Below are 22,207 nucleotides of genomic sequence, written 5' to 3' on the forward strand. Positions count from 1 at the left end.
CTCGCCTGGGGGGACACTCACCCTCCCTGTCTGAGCCTCAGGGACCATGCTGCACACTGTCACAGAGGCCCTGCCCACTACTCCAGCCCCAGACTCTCTGGATCCAGCTGGGCTGCTGAACATTTCTGCCTGCAGTGACCTCCCCACTACCCACATGGAGAAATCCCACTGGCTGTCCATCAGGAACAACAGTGAGGGCTCCTCTCCTGTGAGGCACCCCAAGTGCTCAGTCATGTCTGAAGTCCCCCAATCCTGCTCTGTTTAGTCTGTGCCTACCCTGGGCAGGTCTAGCTTGGGACCCTGGTGCAACTGGATAGTGGCCAGTATCTTAAGAGCCCAAGGTGGAGCAGCCAGGGTCAGATCCAGAGGCCAAGATCAGCTGGGACTCCTGCCACTACAGCTCCAACCCGAAACACACACATAAGAAAACCACTGTCCACTCCATCAAAAAAGCAAAGGAAGTCACCACCCCAAGGACACAGAATGCCCCCATAGCCTCTGCTACTGTCTCCCACGGCTTCATCTGCACAGAGTGCCCACCCCCCCAAGGAGAAAGTGGGAGCCTGGAGGTCGGGGCCACCCAGCTGTCCCCTATGGCTCCCAACCCCTCCATGCAGGGAGGCGGGAGTGAGGACTGGGCAGCTGGGACCCCAACTTGGGTTGAGGCTGGGAACAAAGGCGCGGCCATACCCCTGCTCTGCCCGGCCCCGCGGCGCAGTCAGAGCCCAGCAGCGGGAAGGGAGATGGGCACCGGGTGCTCTCGCCCATCCAGGGGGAAGTGTCGGCGCACGGAGGGCCCCACGCCCAGCCGCAGCCCCCGGCCCACCCAGCGGCCGGCCCACGCCCGCCTTTGTTCCAGGGGACCGCGCAGTGCCTGGGGCTCCCGGAACCCGGAGTCCCGGGTCGTGCTCCAGAGGTCTGGGGCCCGGGCTTGGGGACTTGGGGTCCCGAGGCTCGAAGCCAAGAGTCCGGGGCCGTGGACGTCGGGTCCGGGCTCAGTACTCACGGCGTCCACGCGGCGGGCACCGCCGGCTTCCGGGGGGCGGCCAGCCCCCATCTCCCCTGCGCGCAGCGACACGGCCCCGGGCCGGGGACCCCGGCAGCCGCCTCGTCCCGGGCGCCCGCCTCCCGCCGGCCCCAGCTCCGCGGCCGGGACCCAGCGCCCGCCATGCCCGCCGCGCCCCAGGCCCAGGCGGCCGCCGGCTCCTCCCCTCGCAGACGGGGGCGGGTCCGCGGGCAGGTGAGGGACCCGCCCGCCCCTCACGTCACCTTAGGCGGGCCGCCCACTCCCGGCCTCAGTTTCCCCACCTGCGGCACTGCAGCTAGTGGAAGCCAATTATAAGGGTAACCCGGAATCAGAAGCCCCCAAACCTGCAACTCCTAGCCCCCGCCTACGTCTCCATCCCGCCTGGTTCCTTGATGGCAAGCACCTTGGGACAGTGGCCGTACTTCCCCAAAGGCAGTATGTCCCCCAGGGCAGACTTGCTTTGCCAGTGTCTCCCAGGGATCCCCAGGAGTCGGGGGTCTGCTCACTGGCAACTCCCACTTGCTTAGGCCTTGGCATGCGGGTCACCTCTCCCGGAAGAGTTCCTTTGACTGGCCAAAGGCTGTGAAGGCCCTCAGTGGCTACTAGGCTGCCTGCCTCCTCCATCTCCTAGCACTTACAGGCTGCTGCTAGGATGGGCCACCTGTGCAGAATGCAGCACAAGGCCCTACCCTGGCCCTTTGGTGGCTAACAACTTGGGCCCCATTCCTACCCAGCTTTGCATGTTGGGCAACCCTCACTGGTTCCAAGGCCTCCACCTCAGGCCAGCTCAAAGGTACTCTTCCCAGCACCTTGGAGTCTGCAGCTTCCATCCTGGCTCTGGCCACCTCTAAGCCTGTTCCCAGCGCTTTTGCCTTTATCTCCCCTTGAATCCTACAAAACTCTCTAGGCTGCCCATCAGCATCTCCACCGCTCTCGGAAGTCCCCAGCACCTCCTCTTCTAAAGTCTCTCCAGTGCCTGCCTTACGTCCTCCAACATGACCCTTCCAGTCACTTCTCTAAGTCTTGGGCTTCCTTATGCACACCTAGCCATTCCCGATTTGGCCCCTCTGGGCCTTTCTCACAAACTCTCCTCCTGCCCTCTGCCCTGTGTGCACCTGTGCCAGCCAGACACACAGTACCCCTAAACCCGCCCACAACCACCTCTAGGCTTGTCCCCGCTGTTGCCACTGCCTGTACTTGCAACTGAACTATCTCAGCCCTCAAGAGGTGGCTCAAAGACCACCAATCCCTCACAGACTCTTCCAAAAAAGAAGAGGGAACTCATGCCCTCTTCGCCCCTTACAAAGACACCACAAGTGAAGACTACAACCAATCTCTTACAGGCATGAACATAAACATCCCCAACAAAACACTAGCAGACGGAATCCAGGAACATATAGAAAGGATTAGACAACACGGGCAAGTGGGACTTATTCCAGCAATGCAAGGTTGGTTTACTATTCAAATCCAATCAATGTGATATACCACATTGACAAAAAACAGACCCACCTACAGAAAAAACCTTAGACAGAATCCAACAATCCTTCAAAATAGGGACAACACTCAACAAACCAGGGATAGAAGGAAAACTTGTCAACATGATAAAGAGTATCTTTGAAAAGTTCCTGCTCACATCATTTCTAGTGGTGAAAGACTGAACACTCTTCCCCAAGGACAGGAGCAGGGCAAGGATGTCCATCCTTCCATGTCTGCTCAGTGTCCTGCTGGAGGTCATGGACAAAGTAATCAGGCAATAGAAGAAATATAAAGTATCCAGATTGGAAGAAAGAAGTGAAACCATTCCCAGATGAGATTATTTTATATATACAAAATTTCAAGAATTCCACACACAAGAAAAATATTAGGACAAACAAGTTCAGCAAAGGTAGCGGGATCCCAGTCAACACAGAAGTCCACTGCATTTCTACATCCGTTCCAGCAGCGAGCAATCCGCAGTGGAAAGACAAGTTAATTCAGGCATCCCCTCTTCCAGGAGGTCTCCTAGGTCCTCTAGAAGGTCCTGTCCCCACCCTGGGGCTAGCCCAGCCTTCCCTCCACCTAATGCTGGCTGTACTAGGTTGTCACAGTCCTCTGTCCTTAGAGCCCAGGCCCAGCAGAGTGGGCACCCAAGGTGCCCCCAAGGAAGGAAGCAGTGTTGGCCCTGGTGGGTGGCTAGAGGGACAGAGGCCAACACAGAGCCCCACCCTGGCATATCACACCAGCCCTGAGCGAACGGACATTTGGCAGTTGTGTCTGAGCTACTGTGAGGACAGAGCCACCTCCTCCTGGGGCTGGGGGAGGTTGGGGGAGCAATTGGGCAGGTGATGCCCCACCTTGTCTGAGCCCAGTGGCCAGGCAGGGGCAGGCAGGAGAAGGGCTCATCTCCAGCTGGTGCCTTCCCCCTGCAGCAGGATGGAAGCGCTCAGGAGGCATTTATTGACCCTGGGAAGAGGGCAGGTCATGCTCCACCTTCACCTCCCCTGGGAATGTCCTGATGCTGACATCATAGTCCCTCTCCAGAGGGGCCACAACCTGCCCCAGCAGGTGAGCCCAGACAGTACCTGCCCAGGAACCCAGTGCTGGGCCAGGCTGGAAGCAGAAACCGGTAGTGGTGCCCGAGGGTCTGGACAATGGTGGGCCACGGTGCCACACAGCTCCCACATTTCCTAGCCTCATAGACAGTCCTACCTGTGCCTGGGGACACTGAGGGTAGCTGACCTCCAAGCAGTCTCACTCGTGACCTGAAGGTTAAATGCCACTCACTCACCAGGGGCTCCCACAGGCCTTCCTGCCGACCTGCTAGGTAGTTTCGTCCCTCCTCAGATGCCCACCCTCAGGGATGCCCCTGGGCTGGTGGGAGCACTGGCTGGAGCACCGTGGGTGGGAGTCACGAGGGAGAGAGCCTGCCTTCAGATCTCTCTGGGTCTCATCCTCCACAGGGCCACCATCTCCTGCTGTTAAAAAAGGGCATGGGCTCAGGGGTAGAGCACTTGCCTAGCATGTGTGGGGTGCTGGCTTCGAACCTCAGCACCACTTATAAATAAATAAACAAATAAAATAAAGGCATCCTGTCCATCTACCACTACAAAAATAACATTTAAAAAAAGGAGGGCATGGAAGAGTTCACTCCTCCAAGGCCCAACACCCTGAGCAGGGGCTGAGGACTCTGGAGACAGGTCAGCCTGGAGTGGCTGAAGCTGGTGGTGGCTGCTAGGTTCCAGGAACCCTTCTACAAGGTGCAGGATCCTCGCGTGTGCAGGTGTGGAAGTGCTTTGAGCCCGTGTGGCCCTGTGAGATGCACCTTCCCTCAGCGGTACTGGCTCAAGGACCCTGAAGCTGCTGGAGTGGGGACGGGCTGCGCAGGCTGGTGAGACAACTCAGCTCTGCGGCTCCCACCTCTGGGGCCCTGAGCCCCAAGGGTGCATGCTCCTCACCTGCAGGGGCCCACACACAAGGTGCAGCTCCTCAAGCCCAGTTAATGTCACAGGTGCACTCACAGAAGACATGAGAGTGAGTGGGAGACTACACGTGTGCACACCAGTGTGTGTGCGTGTGACATATGTGTGCACATTGTGAGCCTGTGCATGAGAGTGACGTGGCAGCCCTGAGGCACCGGGCTCCTGCAGACATGGCCTGTTGTGGTGAGTGAGCAGCGCCCTGGGTGACCACGGTGTCAGGGACTCACTGCTCACAGAGACTAGGCCGGCCCTGCTGTGAAGCCGCAGAGCGAGGCAGGGCCAGTGTCCCAGCCTGAGGGAGCAGAGACGAGGTCCCCCAGTGCACAGCACACACACACACACTCATGCACGCATGTACACACGCATCCAGTCCTGTCCACATACTCAAGCACATTCACACTCCACATATACACTTTCACACTTACAAACACGAATGCACACTTACACTCACACTCACACTCATTCACATGCTCACACACGTGCTTGCACTCATGTGAGCACCATCCACACAACACACCAGGGGCCAAAAAGACCCTTTATAAGTGGTCCCCAGAGCGCTCGGGCACAGGCCAGAATCACCACTCCAGCCCTGCCCAGCCTGGTGCCAGGTCCCACCTGTGGGTTCAGGAACCTCACAATTCTGTGTGTGACCCACGCATTCTTGCACACTTACTCCCCAAGGACACAGGCTGGGAGAGGCTCAGGACTTGTGCAAGAGCACTGCTCACCCCGCCACTCCAGAGCTTAAACCACAGTCATCCCATGTCACTGATGAAGACACCGAGGGTCCAAGAAGCGGAGCACTTCCCCAGAACACACATGCACTAGTGGCGGAGCACCCATGACCCTCCACCCTGCCCGCGTGGCACAGCAGGTGTTGGGGTGATGGCCGGGTGGGCAGAGCTGGTGGGTTCCTCGAGCACAGTCCCCTAGCCACCCTGCCTCTCACCACTTCGTACTCTGCTTTTAGTTTCCTTCCCCCTCCTTCCTCTTCCCAGAATCTTTCTCTGTAAAAGAATCAAAACCAAAATGCTCCTAGAAAGGCCCAGTGACCAGCCATGCCAGAGCCCACAACTGGCCAAGGGGCGGAGAACGGATCCCGTCCCCAGCGGGTCCCTGGAGCCCAAGGTCCCCTGAGCACAGCGTCCCACACAGGCAGTGGGGACCCACACTGCCCTGCCTGTCCCCCTGCACACGTACGTGTACACACACACACAGGGACCCCGACACCAAGGCCGCCAGGCAAGGCTGGAGTGGGAGAGGCGCAGCTCCCAGGGCTGCAGGCCGAGAGGCAGGACGCAGGGCAGGGGCGCCCCAGGTTCCTGCATGGGGTCCCCCTTCTGGCTCCCTCTGGGCCCATCTGGGACCACTCTTCTCAGCGCCTGCAGGCCAGCCCTGGGGGGAACTTGGCTCCCATGACCCCGCCCAGCCCTGCGGTTCTGCCACAGCCACCCCACTGACCTGATGGCACTGACCCAGCACATGGCTCTCCTGCTGCCCAGTAACTTGCTGGAGGTTGGTGTCCTGGGGCCCAGGGAAGCCATGCAGCTCAGGGGCTGTGGGGAGAGGCCGCACCCTGCATCTCCCAGGCATGTGAGGCCAAGGCCCCGGCTGCCCGGCTTGTTGTGCCACAGCTCAGCTCTGCGCCTCTGAGACCTGTAGCTGGTAGGGCTTCCTCCTGGTCTGGGACTTCCTGTTGCTGGTTCCCTGGGCTGCCCCAAGGAACAAGCACTTCCTGCCTTCCCCCTGCAAGGCCCTGAAAGCTGCAGCCTACCAGTGCTGTTCTGTCTGGGGGGTCTAATCCCCACTCACCATCCTCCTGTTCCCCACTGTGGTCAGAGGCACAGCTATCTGGGCTCCAGGGCAGCTGTGCCCCTGGGAGGAAACTTCATGCTGTCCCTCCCTCCCCAGGTCACCTCTGCACACTTAGCTTCACGCCAGCAAACCACACAGCCCCTCACAGCCCAGGGTACTGGCCCCACACAATGATAGTGCTGATACCCCACACCCCTCCCCGGCCCACATGGTGCCCACTCCTGTCCTCTGGAGCCTAAAGGGCTGCGCCTCTTGCACCAGGGTCCTGTAGGTTTCAAAGTGGCTCCCTCTGTGTGTTCTGACACCAAGCAACGGAGAGACCAGGGTGGGGAGCCATGGTGAAAGACCAGGGTGGGTCTGGGTCTCTCAGTCTCTCTGCCTTCAGAGCCTCGAGCTCTGCTAATCACCCAGCTTGAGAGAAAGGCCTCGGTGACAAAGCACACCCTGCCATCGGCCCCTCCCTAGGCCCACTCAGAACTCAGCCCCCCCCAGCTGTTCTGCTTCCGTCAAGCCCAGCCTTCTTCCTGCTTCGGCCCCTGCTGGGCAGCCCCAACGGGGTTCCAACTCAAGCCACAGGGTGCCCAGTCCCTGCCCCTCTCCACCGAGCTCCGGTCCCAGATAGGACAGGACTCTTAGGAGGAGGCAGCTGAGAAAAGACGTCCTGGGGCCGAGGGCCACGCTCATGGCAGGATTTGAGGGTGACAGAAGCCACAGACCACAGGGCCTTTGGGAGCTGAGGGTCTTGTTCGTGCCTCCCGGGGTCCTAGGGCATGATCCCACACCAACTCCACCTGCCATCGGGTACCCAGAAAGGGCAGCTTGGAAGCAGAAGGAGGCAGCTTCTGTCCCCCAGGCTATGTCCACCAGCCAGGCTGCCAAGGCCCCACATGGCCAAGACCACCTGCTGTCTCCTGGAGGGTGGAAGCTTGAATCTGATGCCCAGGGCCTCCTTAAGGGGGCACAGTGCTTCAGGCTTCTCCAGCCTGTGCCAGCTTTCATGCCTTGGGTGGCCAAGGGCAGCCTACACCTTTAGTAGAAAGTTGGGCATGACAGATAGACAGATGGCAGGGGGTGGGCACAGGAGGGTCAGCAGGGAGGACCCCTTCCCGAGTACTTCCCTCTGCAGCAGGGTGGAGTTAGAATGGCAAGTAAGGGCTCCTGGGCCACACAACAGCCAGGACCAGCCAGGGAGGCAGTTCCCAGGAGAGGGGGCACCAAGGAGTGTGCCCCCTCGCAGAGCTGGGAGAAGCTCACAGGCCAGGAGGCAAGGAGGCAGGGGAGGCCGCGTGACCATCTGGGATGAGAGCCCCCAGGAGATGAGCCAGGAGCCAGCCAGCCCTCTCCAGGACGTGCCACTCTCCAGATCACAGAAGGATGAACAAGGCCTGTGCAGAGGCAGGAGCCAGACCCCCTCTCCCCAGGCCTCACTTTATAAACACCAGGAGGTGGAAGTGAGCAGAGGCCCACCCTCACCTGACCCCCCCAGGCCCCCACCCTGGGTGCAGCATTGTGAGGCTGGGGCTACAGCCGGGAGGAGAGAATTAGGCTGCATGAGGGACCCCCATGCAGGGCAGGCCCATGTTGGACCCCCTCCCCAAGTCCTTCCTTCCAGAGGGAGGCTGGGTGAGGAGTCCCAAGCTGCTAAGTGGCCTCTGCAAGCCCCTCAGCTGTGGGCCTCAGTTTCTCCAAGAGCCCTCCCATCTCCTCCCAAGGCAGAATTCATTTAATCCCTGCAGCAAACAATAATGTCATTCCCACTCTTGAAGCCAGAGGACATTCAGAACCCAGATGGTGACTCCATGACCTTCGCCCTGGGCTGGGGACCATGGAGATGACCCACACCAGCAGAGACATGTGTGGCTGGGTGGCAAGGATTGGTGCCACACTCCATCCTCCCACCCTTGGCTGATGTCCCAAGCTGCCAGGCTCAGAGACCGCCTCCCGCCCCCGGGCACAGCACACTTACCAGGTGGTAGGAGCTGACAGCAGGGCAGGGCAGGGGCTCAGAGTCGGCCTGCAAAAGAAGAGGGCACGCTCACGCTGGGTTCTGAGGACCTCCGCCTGCCGGGAGTGAGGCCAACACCCAGTGCGGTGGTGTCTGCTGCAGGCACAGCCCACCCTGCCCTGGCACCTCACGCCTCACAGCCCCGTCTCATCTCAGCACCCACAGCCCAAGGCTGGCCCTGTCACCGTCTGCACTCACCCGCGGAGGACACTGAGGCTCAGAGAGGAAGGCGCTTGCTTGGCCCCCAGTCAGGGACCCGTGGCAAGGAACTGGGACCCACTTCCTGGCACCCGGGGCCCCTGCCAGCCTGGTACCTGCTGGCTGCCTACAGATGTGAGCATGCCAAAGGGCCTTCCAGGCACAGGGAGGGTGGGAGACCCCCCTGGGGAAAGTCAACCCCTCCCAGAGGGCCTGGGCCCACCCTGGGCAACCAGCGCCCAGGCTCTTGCTGGCCAGCCCCCTCCTGTCTCTAGCCTCACTCTGCCTGCTGCCCAGTGAGGCAAGACTCAGCATCCTGGAAACTCAGTCCTGGAAAGAGGGAGGGAGTGGCCCAGAGGGCAGGGCCCTGCTCAGGTCCTGGTGGCACCTGGACTGAATGGTGGCCCCACTGCAGATATGTCCACCTTCTGACCCCATGGCCTCCAGATGTAGTTAAGTGAGGTGTCACTCTGCCTGAGCCAGATGGGCCCTAAATCCAATGACAACCATCCTAGCACATGAGCGGTGAGGACGGCATGTGATCATGGGGAAGAGGCCGCAGTGATGTGGCTGGGAGCCCAGGAGCCACAAAAGGCCAGCCTCCCCCAGCAACTGGGCAGACAGGGACAGTCCTCCCCAGAGCCTTGGGAGGCAGCGTGGCCTGCCTCTGGCTCCAGGAATGAGAGAAGTACATCTGTGTTGCTCCCGCCCTAGGGGTCGGCCCTTCGGGGGGTCCCAGTGCAGATCCACAGAGGCCTCTCTGAGTCCCTTCCCAGCATGCTCAGCAGCATCTCTCGCATCTGACCACACCTCCTGGCCTGCCGTCAGGGAGAGGCTCTGTGAAGCTGCGTCCAGCTGGGCCGGGCACCCTTGAGCTGGCCTCCCTGATGTCCAGCCGCCTGTCTCCCACAGCTCTCATGCTGGTCACCAGCCCAGCAGGCCACTCTCGGCCCACCCTCAGCAGACTTGCCCGCCCCTCGCTGGCCTCCCTCCCCGGCCCAGCCAGGCTGCTTTCACTGTGGACAGAGGCCAGGCTGCTTCCCCGGCCCTGCTGTCGGGGTAAGGCCCCTCACCTGTCCCGCACCCCTGGCGGGCTTCGCTCAGGGCCACACTGCCCCTTCCCAGCACCTACAGTCTCCACCCAGAAACTGAAAGCCCTTGTCCTTTCTGGAGGAACCATCTAGAACCTCTCCCCTGCTCTGGAATCTCACATCAATGGCACCACTCTGCCACCAGTGTCACCGTAAGGTGTCCATCCTTACTCATGGGCCTGGGTCCACCCAATCCCTAGAGCCCAAGAGGTGGGTGGATGAACAGATGGAAAACAGGCTCGGTCCCTGGTGAGGCCACACCTCTGCTTTGCAGTGACAGCATCCCCGGAGCTCAGAACGTGCGGGGCGGACCTGTGTGGTGGGACTTTCGACAAGAGTCTTTCAAGGGACTGGTGTCTGGTGAGGCTGCAGCTCGCGCCCTGCCCTGCCTCAGGACCTCTGCTGGGTGAGACAAGCCACCAGATGGCACTGGTCGGTGTGCCAGGCTGCTTACTGAACAGTGGAGAGGTGCCAGTACCTAAGAGTCGTCTGGTCTCCCCAAAGACAGTGTGCTTGGGGTCCAGATGCCCGGGGAATCCCAGGGCCACCCACCGTGGAGGACATGCCACTCCCTCCCCGTCCAAGGGGTCAGGGAACTGAGGGAAGTGTAGGAAGAGAGCCTCTGGGGGGCAGAGCCCAAGCAGGGGACATGGCTGGGTCTTCTACAGTGGGACGCTCTGTCCTCGTCCAGAAGGGACCCACGGGGCCTTCCTCTGCCAGGCCTGCTGACGGTCCCCAGGGAGCATGCCCTCGTCTCCCTGGCTCACTCGGTGCTGAGCTCTGTCCTGCCCGGAGGACTGCGTGGTGGCTGCAGGGAGATGCCAGGCCCAGCCGACGACCGGTGGCAGTGGCCTGAGGCAAGATGGGGCTGGTTTGGTGGGGCAGCTGCACACCCCAGCTGTTCTCCCACCTCCCACAGCAGCCAGAGGCAGGGTGCAGGATTCACACTCGAGTTCACCACAAACACGGGTGTGTTTCCCTTCAACTGCTTGAGAAAAGCCCCCGAGTGTGGCTGGGGCCCCCCAGTACCCACAGAGCAGCCTGCCCCTGGGGCTCACTGCCCGCCACCTGAGCCCCAGCCCAGCACAGGACACTCCGTCCTGCTGGCCCACGGCTCCTCCTCCAGAGTGCTGCTCCACCTGCAGGACCTCGGTGGGCAGGATGGCGCTGTGGTCAGAAAGCAGGCGGCACAGGGTGCAGACCCGACTCAGGCCCCTCCTCCCAGACCTGCGGCCCACTCTGGGCCTCAGTTTCCTTGTCTGATGAGTGGGGCTGACAGCTCCAGTATGGGCCACCTGGCAGAGTGGTGGGTGGGCTTACTCCAGGGACATCTGACCCGGGGATTCCACTGGCAACACTGTCACCAAGCCAGTCGGGGGGGAGGACCTCAGAGTCCAGCAGTGCTTCCTGTCACACCCTAAGGGCTGGCCCATGGAGGCGCCATCAGCCTCATCCCCACGGGTCAGAGCTCCACTCAAACATCCCAGTCTTGGTCCCTTGTCTGCCTCCACCCTCAGAGCCGGCCGCTAGGGCACCACCCTCCCGGAGGTGCCTCACCCAGCCCACTGCCCTGTCTGTGGGACCTCCTCATAGCTCCCGCGCCTCCATGCTCCTCTTCCCACCCTTGGGCTATGTCCCACCCTGACATCAGTCCTTGGGGACAGGGACCTGTCTGTCTTCTGTGCGTCCCCAGAGCCTGCACAGTGCCCTGCGAGACACGCGTACCAGGACTGGCTTGCAGCACCAGCTCAGGTCACCTACACTCCAGCAGCCGGTGCCTGTGGCGCCCAGTGCACAGGGTCACTTGCCAAACGAAATCAGTCATCCAGCCCAAGTACCCCCACTTCTTCATTCCAGGGGAACCTGTCTGCACCCAGGAAGCAGGGCTGGGCCCCGGGTCACCTCTCCAGCCTCAGTGTCTGTGTTGAGAAAGCAAGGGCAGGACGTTCCCTTGCCGGGACCTCGCACCCGCACCCTCAGCCTGGCCTGGCCTGTTGTCTCCGGGGCTGTGGCTGAGGCGAAACCCGCAGGCACCTTTGTCAGGAGCGCCAGAAGGGGACAGGGAGCCCCAGGAACACCCCCGGGCCAGGAGGCAGCTTGGCCCTGAGTCGTCAGCCGCCAAGGCGAGCCCTCTGCCCTCCCAGCGGGGACTCTAAGGCTGAGGCAGAGTGGGCAGCCACCCTGGCCACCAGCCAGCATGGCTGCAGCCACCCCACCCCCCGGGATCGCACGGCCCACACCATGGCCTGGGCCCTGCCCAGCCTGGCTCTCAGGACCCAGGCCTCGGTCTCCTGAACCATGGCATCCAGGGCTGCCAGCCCAGCCCAGCGGGTCCCACACTCCAGCAGAAGGAAGTGCCACGCACACGGGCAGTGCCTGACAGCCGCAGGGCAGGGTGCCACACAGGACCAGGGGGCTTCTCACCACAGTGTGCAGTAGACCTGTCTCCCATAAGTGTTTCCCCACACCCACGCTCCCATGACACCAGGACAGAGGCAGGCAGACACCACACCCTGCACCCCAGCATCCAAGCCACTGCCATCCTCCATCGGGGGCTACCAATCTGCTGTGGAAGCAGCCTCTTCTGACTCATAGCCTTGTGACATCCGTTCTGCCAGACACTGACACGTCAGCCAGTGATCTGAAAGTCATCTTCTACATGAGAGCCAAGCAAGGAGATTACATGGGCAGTGGCTCAAAGGAAGGCTTTTGCAAAGGTCCTGGGGTCAGGGAAAGAGAAGGTGAGTACCTTCAGACACGAGGGAGAGAGGTGGGCACATCAGAACCACTTGTGAAGGCCATGACGTGCCCAGCATGGGCAGATGGGTGCTCTGACTTGCCCTGGCTCAGCTCCTGGGCCCAGGCTCCACGCAGGCCTGGGTTGCATCCCTGCTCTACGCCCTGTGCTATGCGCTAGACCAGTTCTCCTCACTCCCCAAGTTCTTCCTCACCTCCAGTGGGCCCGATGAGGCTCATGGGGATTCTGCCACAGGCAGAGCCAGCATAGTGCAGGGTGCCTGGTGAGGGGAACCCTGCTGAGCCCCAACCCCAGAGCAAGGGACAACAAAGGGGCACACTGTACGCAGAAGCCAAGAAGCTCATGCCCAGTGTGCTGTGGGGAGGGGGCGTCGAGGTGCAGCCCACTGTCCTGGCCAGAGCCCACAGCAGAGGTCAGGTCCACCACAATGGGGGCCCTGCCTGGGCGCCAGTTACCTCTCGGGCTGGGCCCTGCATGAGCCCTCCACACTGTTGCCACCTGGGGGACATCCCAGGGCAGGTGCAGGGCCACCAGCTCCGACCTGGGCCCACCTGCCACCTGCTGCTTGAACACGACACTTCAGTCTCTCCTGTGCCATGGCAGCCTCCTTCTGGCCCATAAAGCCACCTCCGCTCCTCAGAGCTGCGCCCGCAGTATTTCACCAGATGAGCTCATGGACCAGGGCCCACGTCACCAGACGTGGCCCCCAATCTCAGCTCCTCCTGGCACCACTATGTCCCCAGGTCCTTCGCTTGCCCAGGAATCCCACTCAGTACCCTATCTGTCCAGAGGGTGTTCCGGCCCACTGCCCGCAGGCCCGCCAAGGCTGAGTCAGCAGAGCAGGGCCCTTCTCTGCGCTCGCCCGCTGGTGGGCAGGTGTCTTCTGTCAGGACCCTTGGCTTTTCCCCTCTTTCTCTGACACCAGTATCTCAAAACTGTTTTCAGGGTGTTCTGTCCATGTTGACGTGTTGGCCAGTTGGCACTGGATTTATTGCATTCCAGCTTCTCTGTCTTTTGTTATATTTGTTCCTTAGTCTTATAATGTGGCCCAGGCTGGCCTTGAACTCCTGGACTTAAAGGACCCTCCTGCCTCAGGTCCCGGAGCAGCTGGGACTGCAGGTGCACACCTCGGGGGCTCTTGAGAGCCTAGATTTCTGTGCTAGGCTGCGTCTTACACCCTCACTTCTGGGTCATCTAAGACCCCTGGAGGGGGCTCAGAAGCCAGGCCAGCCCCTCCACGGGAGCTGCAGTGGAAAGGAGCCAGGGAAGCAGGCTGCGGCCACCCTCAGGCCTGGGGCACTGGCTGGACAGAGGAGCTAGGAGCTGGGAGGAGCACAGGAAGAGGTGCTGAGAGGCCCAGAGCAGGAGCAGCAGGCCAGACCCAGGTTGGGGAACTGAGAGAAGCCTGTTCCTCCTGGGCCTGGGAACCCCAGAGCCTCCCGGGCCTGGTCAGTGGACATGATGACTCATGGCCACTGGCTCCTGCCCTCACCCTTCAGCATGGGCCCACAGGGGCCAGGCCGACCCAGACATTCCCAGGCACCCTCACACTGCTCCATTGTTCAGAGGTGCTGTGAGGACAAGGGCTGGCGGCGGCCCAGGTGGGCAGGAGAGGAGCCCAGCCCCCAGTCTCCTCCAGTGCAGTCTGGCCCAGTCCTGGGACAGGAGGGCATGGGTCTCCTCCTCTACCAGCTCCAGCCAGCCCCCTGCCCTGTCCACCTTCCCAGGCCAGGCCCCTGTGCCCGGCCCTCCTGCTCTGAGTGCCCACCTTAGACACAGCACCAGGGGCTCTCACAGCAGCTGGGCCTGTCCTCAGGGCTCAAGGTCCTTGCCTGGTGCTCTGCCACACTGGACATTTCCCTGACCTCCTTGTGCTGTCCAAACCCACAAACTCCTGCCTGCTTTTCTGTCCCCAGCTCAGGTCACCCCGAGACTCCTTGATGCCCGTGGTCAGGCCAGGTGACGATGCCCCAACACAGTTTCTGGGCATTCCCAGAGCCTGTTCCCTGGAGAAGGTTCTCCAGGCCGGGTCCTTTGTCAGAGATGCAGATGTGTCCAATCAGGGACCCTGACCACAGCAGGGTCATAAGACCCTGCAAACCTGGGCTCTCTCATCTATCTGCCCATCCATGCTGTACCCCCCCACACCCAACATGGGAGCCTCAGAAGGCATCACTGGACTCCCCAGGTGCAGGGCCTGGCTGGCCAGGTCATCTGCCCAGTGGGACCATCTGATGTTCAACAAAGTACTGGTTCCCCAAGGCCCAAGGGCTACAGGTCAACAGTGGAGCCTAAGGTGTGGGGTGTGGCCCCCTCCTCCTCAGGGAGACAGCCAGGGGCCAGGCCACCATCCGTCAGAAAACCAGCCATCTGAACTTGGGTGGTGGGGGTGGCTGGCCCAGGGGCAGTCAGAATCTCCAGGGCCCAATGTCCCTCCAGTCTCAGCAGAGTCAGCCTCCTCGTCCCATCCCCAGGGGCCCCTCTTTGAGGTCCCTAGTCCCATCCTGGCCCTCTGAACTTCCTACACCTATCACCCACAGGCCTCCAGAGGCCCCTCACTGCACAAGCCCCTTCTGGGTCTCCTTGGGCCACCTGGGCCACTCACTGCAGGGCCAAGGTCCCTAAACCCCAGGGGAGCTTTGAGAACAGCCAGCCCTGCCGGGCTCTCCATGCCTTTGGCCCACCCGCCAGCTTCTCTCCCTTCTCCCTGGCTCGGCCTGAGCCCTCTTCCTGCTCCCCAGGGCCCCACTCAGAGCACCACAGGGCACCACCTTGGGTACTGCCTCTGAGGAGGCTGGCGCAGGCCCTGGAGTGGGTCTCGTCCTACTTCTCGGGACGGCAGCCCTGGAGCAGCTGGCCCGGAGGGCCCAGAGGGCAGGAACCCTGGCCTAGGGGCCCTGCCCAAGGGGAAGCTCCTTTCACAACCCTCTTCCCCAGCAACTTCCTGCCCTTGGAGTGGGTATGTCCAACACTGGCCAGAGCACGTTGCCCTCTTGGTCACATCCTTGAGAAAATGGGAAGACAGATCTTAGATAGTCCCTTCTCCAAGTGGCAAACCTTCAAAGCCAGGCCTGAATGGCGGGTGTGCTCAGAGGTGGGCTCTGTCCCTCCCCAACTTTATATCAAGTGAAACTGGGGCCACAGCGGGTGCAGCCAGGCCAGGGCCCCTCCTCCTCTCGGAAGCCGCCTCCTCAGGCCTGCCCCACCCCACCTCCTAGGTGGTCTTCTGGGGTCTGGAATGGAAAGAGCTTAGTTGGAGAGGGCCCCTAGGAAGATCTGTCCAGAGATTCTGCCCCTATAGCCTCACCTTGGAACAGCTCCCCCACAGGTCAAGGAGCTGTCCTTGGGGGTCCTAACCCTGGAGGCTGCCAGGCACAAAGTGCTGGGTAAGGTACCCCCAGAGCCATCCCTACTGGGTGGCGTTGGATAGACAAGGAGTAGGATAGGGAGGAATTCATGGAGGAGAGTGACTAGTGGGCACAGGGGTGCAACCTGAAGCTGGGTAGGTGAAGATGACCAGTGGCAGGGACTCCAGCAGCAGGTTGAGGCCCCAAGTGCCCATCAGCTCCAGTGGGCAGGGAGGTCTCATGGCTTAGTGCCAACTCTGGAGGCTCTGAGGCCTGCTCTGTGCACAGCTGCCAGTGGTCACTATCATGTGTCCAACCCCCGGCAACTGAGTGGGCAACCCCACCCCTGGAAACCCCATGAGCCGCACTTCTGTCCCTGTCCAGCCCAGATACTGCAAAGGGTGCCTGCATCCCATCACAGTCACCTCTGGGCTCCTGGAGGTTTTACACAGCAGAAGCTGATGGCAGAGAAGCCACTTCCAGACCTGTGCAGAGGGGATTCCATCCTCTGCCCTGCTTGGTCAAACCCACCCAACTAACTGGCACATAATCCCAACTACTTGGGAGGCTGAGGCAGGAGGGTCCCAAGTTCAAGGCAACTTAATGAGACTGTTTCAAAATAAAAAATAGTAAGGGCTGGGGGTGTAGCTCAGGGGTAGAGCCCCTGGGTTCAATTCTCCAGTACTGCAAAAATCAAACACCCCGCTGCCTGCTGCTCTGCCTGCCAGGGCCAGTCTCTACGCACACGACCTGCCTAGCCACAGGAGGACCAAGAGGGGCAGTGCTGGCCGCTGGCTCCTCCTCCTCCAGAAGGGACTTCCCTTTCTGGCCTCACATGGGAGGGAGGAAGCAGCTAGGGTTAGGGAGACAAGATGAGGCTACTTCCTGGCATACCTCTGCCCACTCCAGCCCAGCCCCGTGCAGGCTGTGTCCCTCACCTATCCATTCAGGGTCAAAGGCTAGCTCTTCTGGCTCCTTTTCCACCAGTCCTCCAGTGGTTGCAAATCCCACTTTTCCTGACACCTACCTTGAGTGCCAAATCTTTAGGACCCAACACCCAGGACCCTTCTATGGCAGGCGGCTCAGGAGAGGCCAGGCTGACCCCAATCCTGGCCCCAACACACCTTTCCAAAGGAGAAAGGAAACATTTCCCTTCAGTGGCTGGGTTCCTGCAGCCAGATAGCAGCTAGAGCCGGCAAAGGGGTGGGTCCTGTGATGGAAACTTGGAGAGCTTCACGAAGGCGGTGGCCACAGTACAACAACCTGTTTTGATCTGGTTGGAAACCCCGCCAACCTGGGCAGGCGCAGCTTCCAGGATGACAGGGTGCGTTTGCTTCCGATGCCCCGTGGAGAGCTGAACACAGGTGGGGGCGAGCCTGGCAGAGGGCTATGCTGCCTGCTGCTTGCTTCAGGCCTGCAGGAAGGTCCAGACCCAGGAGGGAGGCTGGGAGGGCCTTTGTCCCCTGGAAACCTGCAGATACTGCAAGGGCTGGGCACTCAGAGCCTGTGTCACAGGAGTTCCCAGGCAGGAGGGGAGGGCAGACAGGCCACCACACACAGTGACCACTGCCTGGGCCAGGGTAGCCAAGGAGGGTCCCCTGAGCACTAAGCAGGAAGGACACATATCTTGAACAAAAGGGCAAGGTGAGCCAGAGAGGTGGAGCTGCTACCTGTGGGCCTTGGCCAGCGAGTCCTTCCCTCTGGCCTGTGGGCCTGTCTGCTCCTGCAGCCTGGGCCTCATCCTGAACGGGTACACGGGGAACCAGCACAGAAGGGCACAGGGCTGCAGGAGCTCTGCCCAGAGGCAGGCCGTGGTGCTGCCCTGAGCCCAAGGCTGTGAGGCAGAGCCCAGGTCCGCCCCAGCATTCGGCCCCACACTGCCCTTGACTTCTCCCACTTAGGTTAGGGACAGCCAGCAGTGAGGACCAGGACTTGGTCAACCCCTACTCCTGGCTCAGGCAATGGGCAGGGCTCCAGCGGCGGGCCAGGGTGTAGGGACAAAGGGATGGCTCTCTAATACCACAAAACATGACACTAGAGTATAAGGCACCTGTGCCCAGGCTGGAGACACTCCCCAAAATGGAACTGCGCACCCATGCAGGGTGAAGGGTAGGGAGGCCCCGCCAAGCCTGAGGATATGGCCTTGGTGGGCCTCACTGAGCCTGTGCTGCCCACAGTGAGGACTCCTTCATAGCATCTCATTTAATTATTCTGATAATCCCATGAGTCAAACCTGATTGAACCCCATGTCACAAGGCACTGGAGGGCAAAGACACAGGCTGCTCCCAAGGCCGGGAACACAGCTCCTCGTTGGTTTCTGGGAGAAGCTCTGTGCCTCACATGCATGGCTCCTGCTCTGAGACTCCGCAAGGAAGGTGCAGGAGCCGGCACAGCCCTCTGCTACTGAGGGGGCACAACCCTGGCCATGCTGAGCACCACCTGGAGCAGGCGTGCTGGCGGGGGCTGCCCCACCCTGGGCTCAGCAAGCGCACAACAACCTGTGATTCACTGGAAGCAGAGGGCACTTCTCGGAATCAATGTGGCCACAGGGAATGGGGCGTGGATACCATGAAGGTGTCCTGCCATTCCCTCAGGGCCAGAGATCTCCCCAGGCCACTGTCATAGCCAAAACCACATTCTTCCTGGAGGCCAGTTGGCAAGGATCAATTAAGTATGATTGGAACCCACCAAGCCCAACCCTTGTGGGACAGACACCTCTGGACCCTGGGGCTGGCGATTCCATGGGGGGCAGAGGGGGGGCTCTGGTGGCCTTGGAGCTGTAACCTCAGAAGTTGCAGTGCCTGGGGAGAAGGAAGGAGGGTGGGGAGGGCAGCTGGGGCAGTTCGGCCCCTCCTGGAAGTCCACGCAACCTCATGCCCAGGAGGACCTCACTCTGAGCCAAGCTGCCCCTGAGTTGGCCCTCTGTGTCACAGGCCACACCCCTGGAGCTCATGAGCAGCTGGGAGCCTGGTACTGAGCCTGAGTCCTGCAGTGTGGCCCAGGCCAGGACTGCTGCCCCTGTTCTACAGTCCAGAAAACAGGGTGGGAAGCATCATCTGTCTGGAAGGCTCAGGTCTCCTGGACCAAGGCCCAGAGGCATATGCTTTCTCTGGCTTCATCCTGTCCTCTCCCTAAGGGTAACTGGAGGGATCCAGAGGCCTACTCTGAGGAGAGGACTCCAGGATTTGGAGGGCTCTTTCCACTGATCCCCAGGCCCCTCCACATCTTTGCTACATCTGGTGTACACAGGCCACTCTACTCACCCGGATTCATTATCACTCCCTGCTTTGGCTCAGCCCATCCCTGCCTCTGTGCCTGCCCACTGTGCTCTGAGGCCCTCCTCCTGCCTGCAGACCTCACCTTCCCCAGCTCCCCAGCTGCCCACCTCTGCCCAACCACCTAATCCCTCCCCCCAGTAGAACACAAACCACCTGAGGTTATCAAAGAGCTGAAAGTGCCCAGGACTTTCTGAGGCCACTGGCCAGTGAGAAGAGGGCAAGGTCTGCCACAGTCACTGACCCTTGGTGTCTCCATAATGGAGCTTTGAGGAAAGAACCGGGGAGATCCCAAGTAGCTCCCCAACACCAGCCACTCTTTATGGACTGAGGGCTTTGCCCACATCAGGAACCTGGAAGCCTGCCCTTTGCCCCAGGCCTCTCCAGGCTTGGCTCTTCACCTACTCTAACCCCAGCTGGCCCTGTGTGGCCAGGATACAGAGCAGCCTAGGACCAGAGAAAGCACCCTCAGTGGCTCACAGTCACTCCATGCCAACCACATGCCACCAGCAGTCCTTGGTGCTCAGACACCCCGAGCTGGAAGCTCACCACCTGGTCTTGCAGATGAGCCAATGGAGGAGGCTCAGTGTGGGAGGCTCCTAGGCAAGACATGCAGCTGGCAAGTAGCCACCCCTGGACTCGAACCCAGCTCTTCCTTCCAGCCCCTCTGTGGCCAAGGCTGGCTATCTTCTCTCTCCTGACCCTTGGGCCTCCCATCTGTAGACCTGCGTGTGTGCTTGCCTCCAAGTGGGGGTGCTAGTTGGGGCTGGCTCATCACCCTACTTCCTCTGTCCATGTGAACAGGAAGGGCCACAGCAGACCTGCAGCCCATGATCCCTTCTTCTGTCTCCCTCAGGCCAGCCTGCTTAGTGAGCTCCTCCCTGCCCATTAGGCCCAGGGGACTCCACAGAGAGGCCAGGTTCCCTATCATCACCCTTTCCCAGATGATCCTGCTACCAGTTCTGGACTGGACTGCCCACCTGTCCATCCTTCTGCCCTGACCATCTCCAGGGTGTGCTCCAACATGGGGCAGGGAGCCAGTGGACGCAAAGGGGGCAGGAAGGGGAGGTGAACAGAGTCCTCAGCCTTTGGAGCCTCCATCCCAGGCCTGCTTCTGCCAGCAGAGGAGCAGTGGATGTGGGCCCCAAGGCTGGGCTTCCACTGGGGCCCTGCCAGGGTGTCTGGGTCAAGGACAGAGGAAGCAGTGGAGCTCAGCACTCCCTCTGACCCTGCGGGGCCTGAGGCAGTCTGGCAGTCTTGCCCAGGTCACTTGGAGTCATGCCAGGCTGACCTGAACCAGGAACCTTCTCCCAGCCCAGGACAGCACCCAGGGCTCTGCCCTCAAGACCATTGTGAAACAATTCCACACATTTCGTCATGGTCACAGCGGAACATTTCCTGAGCAGGGTCCTGGCTATGAGCACAGCCTGCAAGACCACACACCCTTGTTCATGAGGCAACCCATCTGGAGCACTCACTGGCCTCCTAGGGGCACTCGGCATGGTCGCTCAAATGGGAGGCACTACTGTCAAGGAATGAGCACACTGAGCACACGCAGGGTGGTGGAGGGGGCAGCACAGCTCGGGCTCTCCACCCCTCCAGAGGGGGCGAGGCCCCGAGCGGAGCAAGGCTGGGCTGCCGGACCGGACTGGCACTCCGACAGCAGCAGATGGCCACTCGGCCATCCCCTCGGAGACTCAGAACTCTGCGCCAGTGGGGCAAAGTTTGGATGACAGAAAGAGATGGGAGCAAACCCCCACCTGAGCCTGTGGAGGCCCCGCCAGGTGGTCGCGCGCAGGGGACCCAGAGGCAGGCAGTTGCCAGGGAGGCGGCGGGAACGCCGGACAGACGCGACACACTGTCCCCACCCTGGGCTCCGGAACCGAAACCCAGCTCCGCGCTTCCTCCAGCAGTGTCCAGGTCAGTCCACGCGCCGGGGCTGACCGCCCGGCTCCCGTCCCGCGGCAGGACCCGCCCCGGGACCCGGCCAGCCCGGGGCACGCGACCGCACCCCGCCGGCGAGACGCGCGCTGTGCCTTACCGCCGAGTTCTTCTCCCGCCCGGCGACTACGTCCGGGTAGCGCTCGGCCGGCAGCCGGCGCCGCAGCTCCGGCCCGCTGCCAGGCGCTCCGCCCGCCGGCCCCGCGGGTCCCGCCGCCCTGCCCTGCAGGCTCCGCCTCCCGGGCGTAAACCCCGCCCAGGCCCCGCCCGGAAGCCAGGCCCCGCCCCACTCCTCTCGTGCGCCCCGCCCCCTGGCCTCTGGGCCCAGTCCTTGACGACACCGCGGCTGAGCTAGCAATCCCGGTGGTTCTGGTCCTTCCACATCCCGCCCCCTCCGAGAGAAGAAGGTGGGCACTGCTTAAGCACAGGGTCTGCGTCCTACACACAGGAGGTGCTCACTAAATGCAGGCGGGAGACCATGACAACACAGTGCCAACCTCCTGCGTGTCTCCCCCCATGACATCCCCGCACCTTTCGAACCTGGGGGCCCGCTGGAGGAGGCCTGGCCACCTCTCAACCCTTGATCCTGACCCTGGGGGAGACAGCGACCCTGCCTAGTGGGTCCGACTCAGGTCCAGAGTCAGGATGGGGCACTGGGGAGGGCTGGGGAGGGCTTTCTTGTTCTTGTTTCCAGGCAGCCCCCAGTACACTTCTCAGCCACTGCAGGAAGACAACAGCTGGGACCAGGGCTGAAGCACCAAGGCCTCTCGGCTGCTGCCCAGGTGGGGAGGAGGTGGGGCACAAATCCATCTGTAGACCCAGATAACCCTGTTTAGGGGCAGGGGTCTGGGGGAAAGGGGTTTCCTAGGAAGAAACGACTTCCTGGGAGAGCCCTCAGGAGCAGGCCAGTGTTGGAGAGGAGGTGTCCTTGGGCGATGAGTGAGGCCTGCTGAGCTGGTGGGAGACTGGAGCCTTACACTGAAGCCACCTACTGCTTAAACTTGATCTGGATGGGGACTAGATCCTGAATCCCAGAGCCCAGGAAGCTGTGAAGAAGGACAGGATATGGCCGGTGGCCATGGAGGGGGGGGCCGGGGGTGGGGTGGGGGGGCGGGGGGGGGGGGCAGGACAAGGGGCTAGGCCCTACCCAGATGGGAGGCCAACCAACATCTGCCCTGATGTGCTGGGCCTGAGGGACCCAAGTGTGGCAGGGCAGCAGAGACAGGGACTGGATGACCACTCCAGAGCAGGCAGGGACAGGGGCATTCAGGGGCTCACTAGCAGCAGGTGAA

At 61.4% G+C, this 22,207-nt stretch overlaps 1 protein-coding gene across 3 annotated transcripts in view; it reads right to left on the bottom strand.

Annotated features, from left to right (window-relative positions):
* Sh3bp2 (SH3 domain binding protein 2) overlaps positions 1-21,091 on the bottom strand; it is a 33,085-nt gene extending 11,994 nt beyond the window's left edge. Inside the window, exons 1-2 of one of the 3 annotated variants that reach the window (XM_077803267.1) lie at positions 21,016-21,091; positions 8,267-8,314 (exon numbers count right to left, since the gene is read on the bottom strand). Coding sequence is in view for 1 of the 3 variants with exons in the window: in XM_077803266.1 (XP_077659392.1) it covers positions 5,947-6,029 (83 nt within the window). In the remaining 2 variants the exon portion in view is untranslated. Of the gene's footprint in view, positions 1-5,946; positions 6,030-8,266; positions 8,315-21,015 lie in introns of those variants that run through there. The other 2 variants (XM_077803269.1, XM_077803266.1) reach the window with 2 other exon arrangements.
* Between the last annotated feature and the right edge of the window lie 1,116 nt (positions 21,092-22,207).

The sequence above is a fragment of the Urocitellus parryii genome, chromosome 10 (assembly GCF_045843805.1).
Source record: "Urocitellus parryii isolate mUroPar1 chromosome 10, mUroPar1.hap1, whole genome shotgun sequence".
Classification (NCBI taxonomy): domain Eukaryota; kingdom Metazoa; phylum Chordata; class Mammalia; order Rodentia; family Sciuridae; genus Urocitellus; species Urocitellus parryii.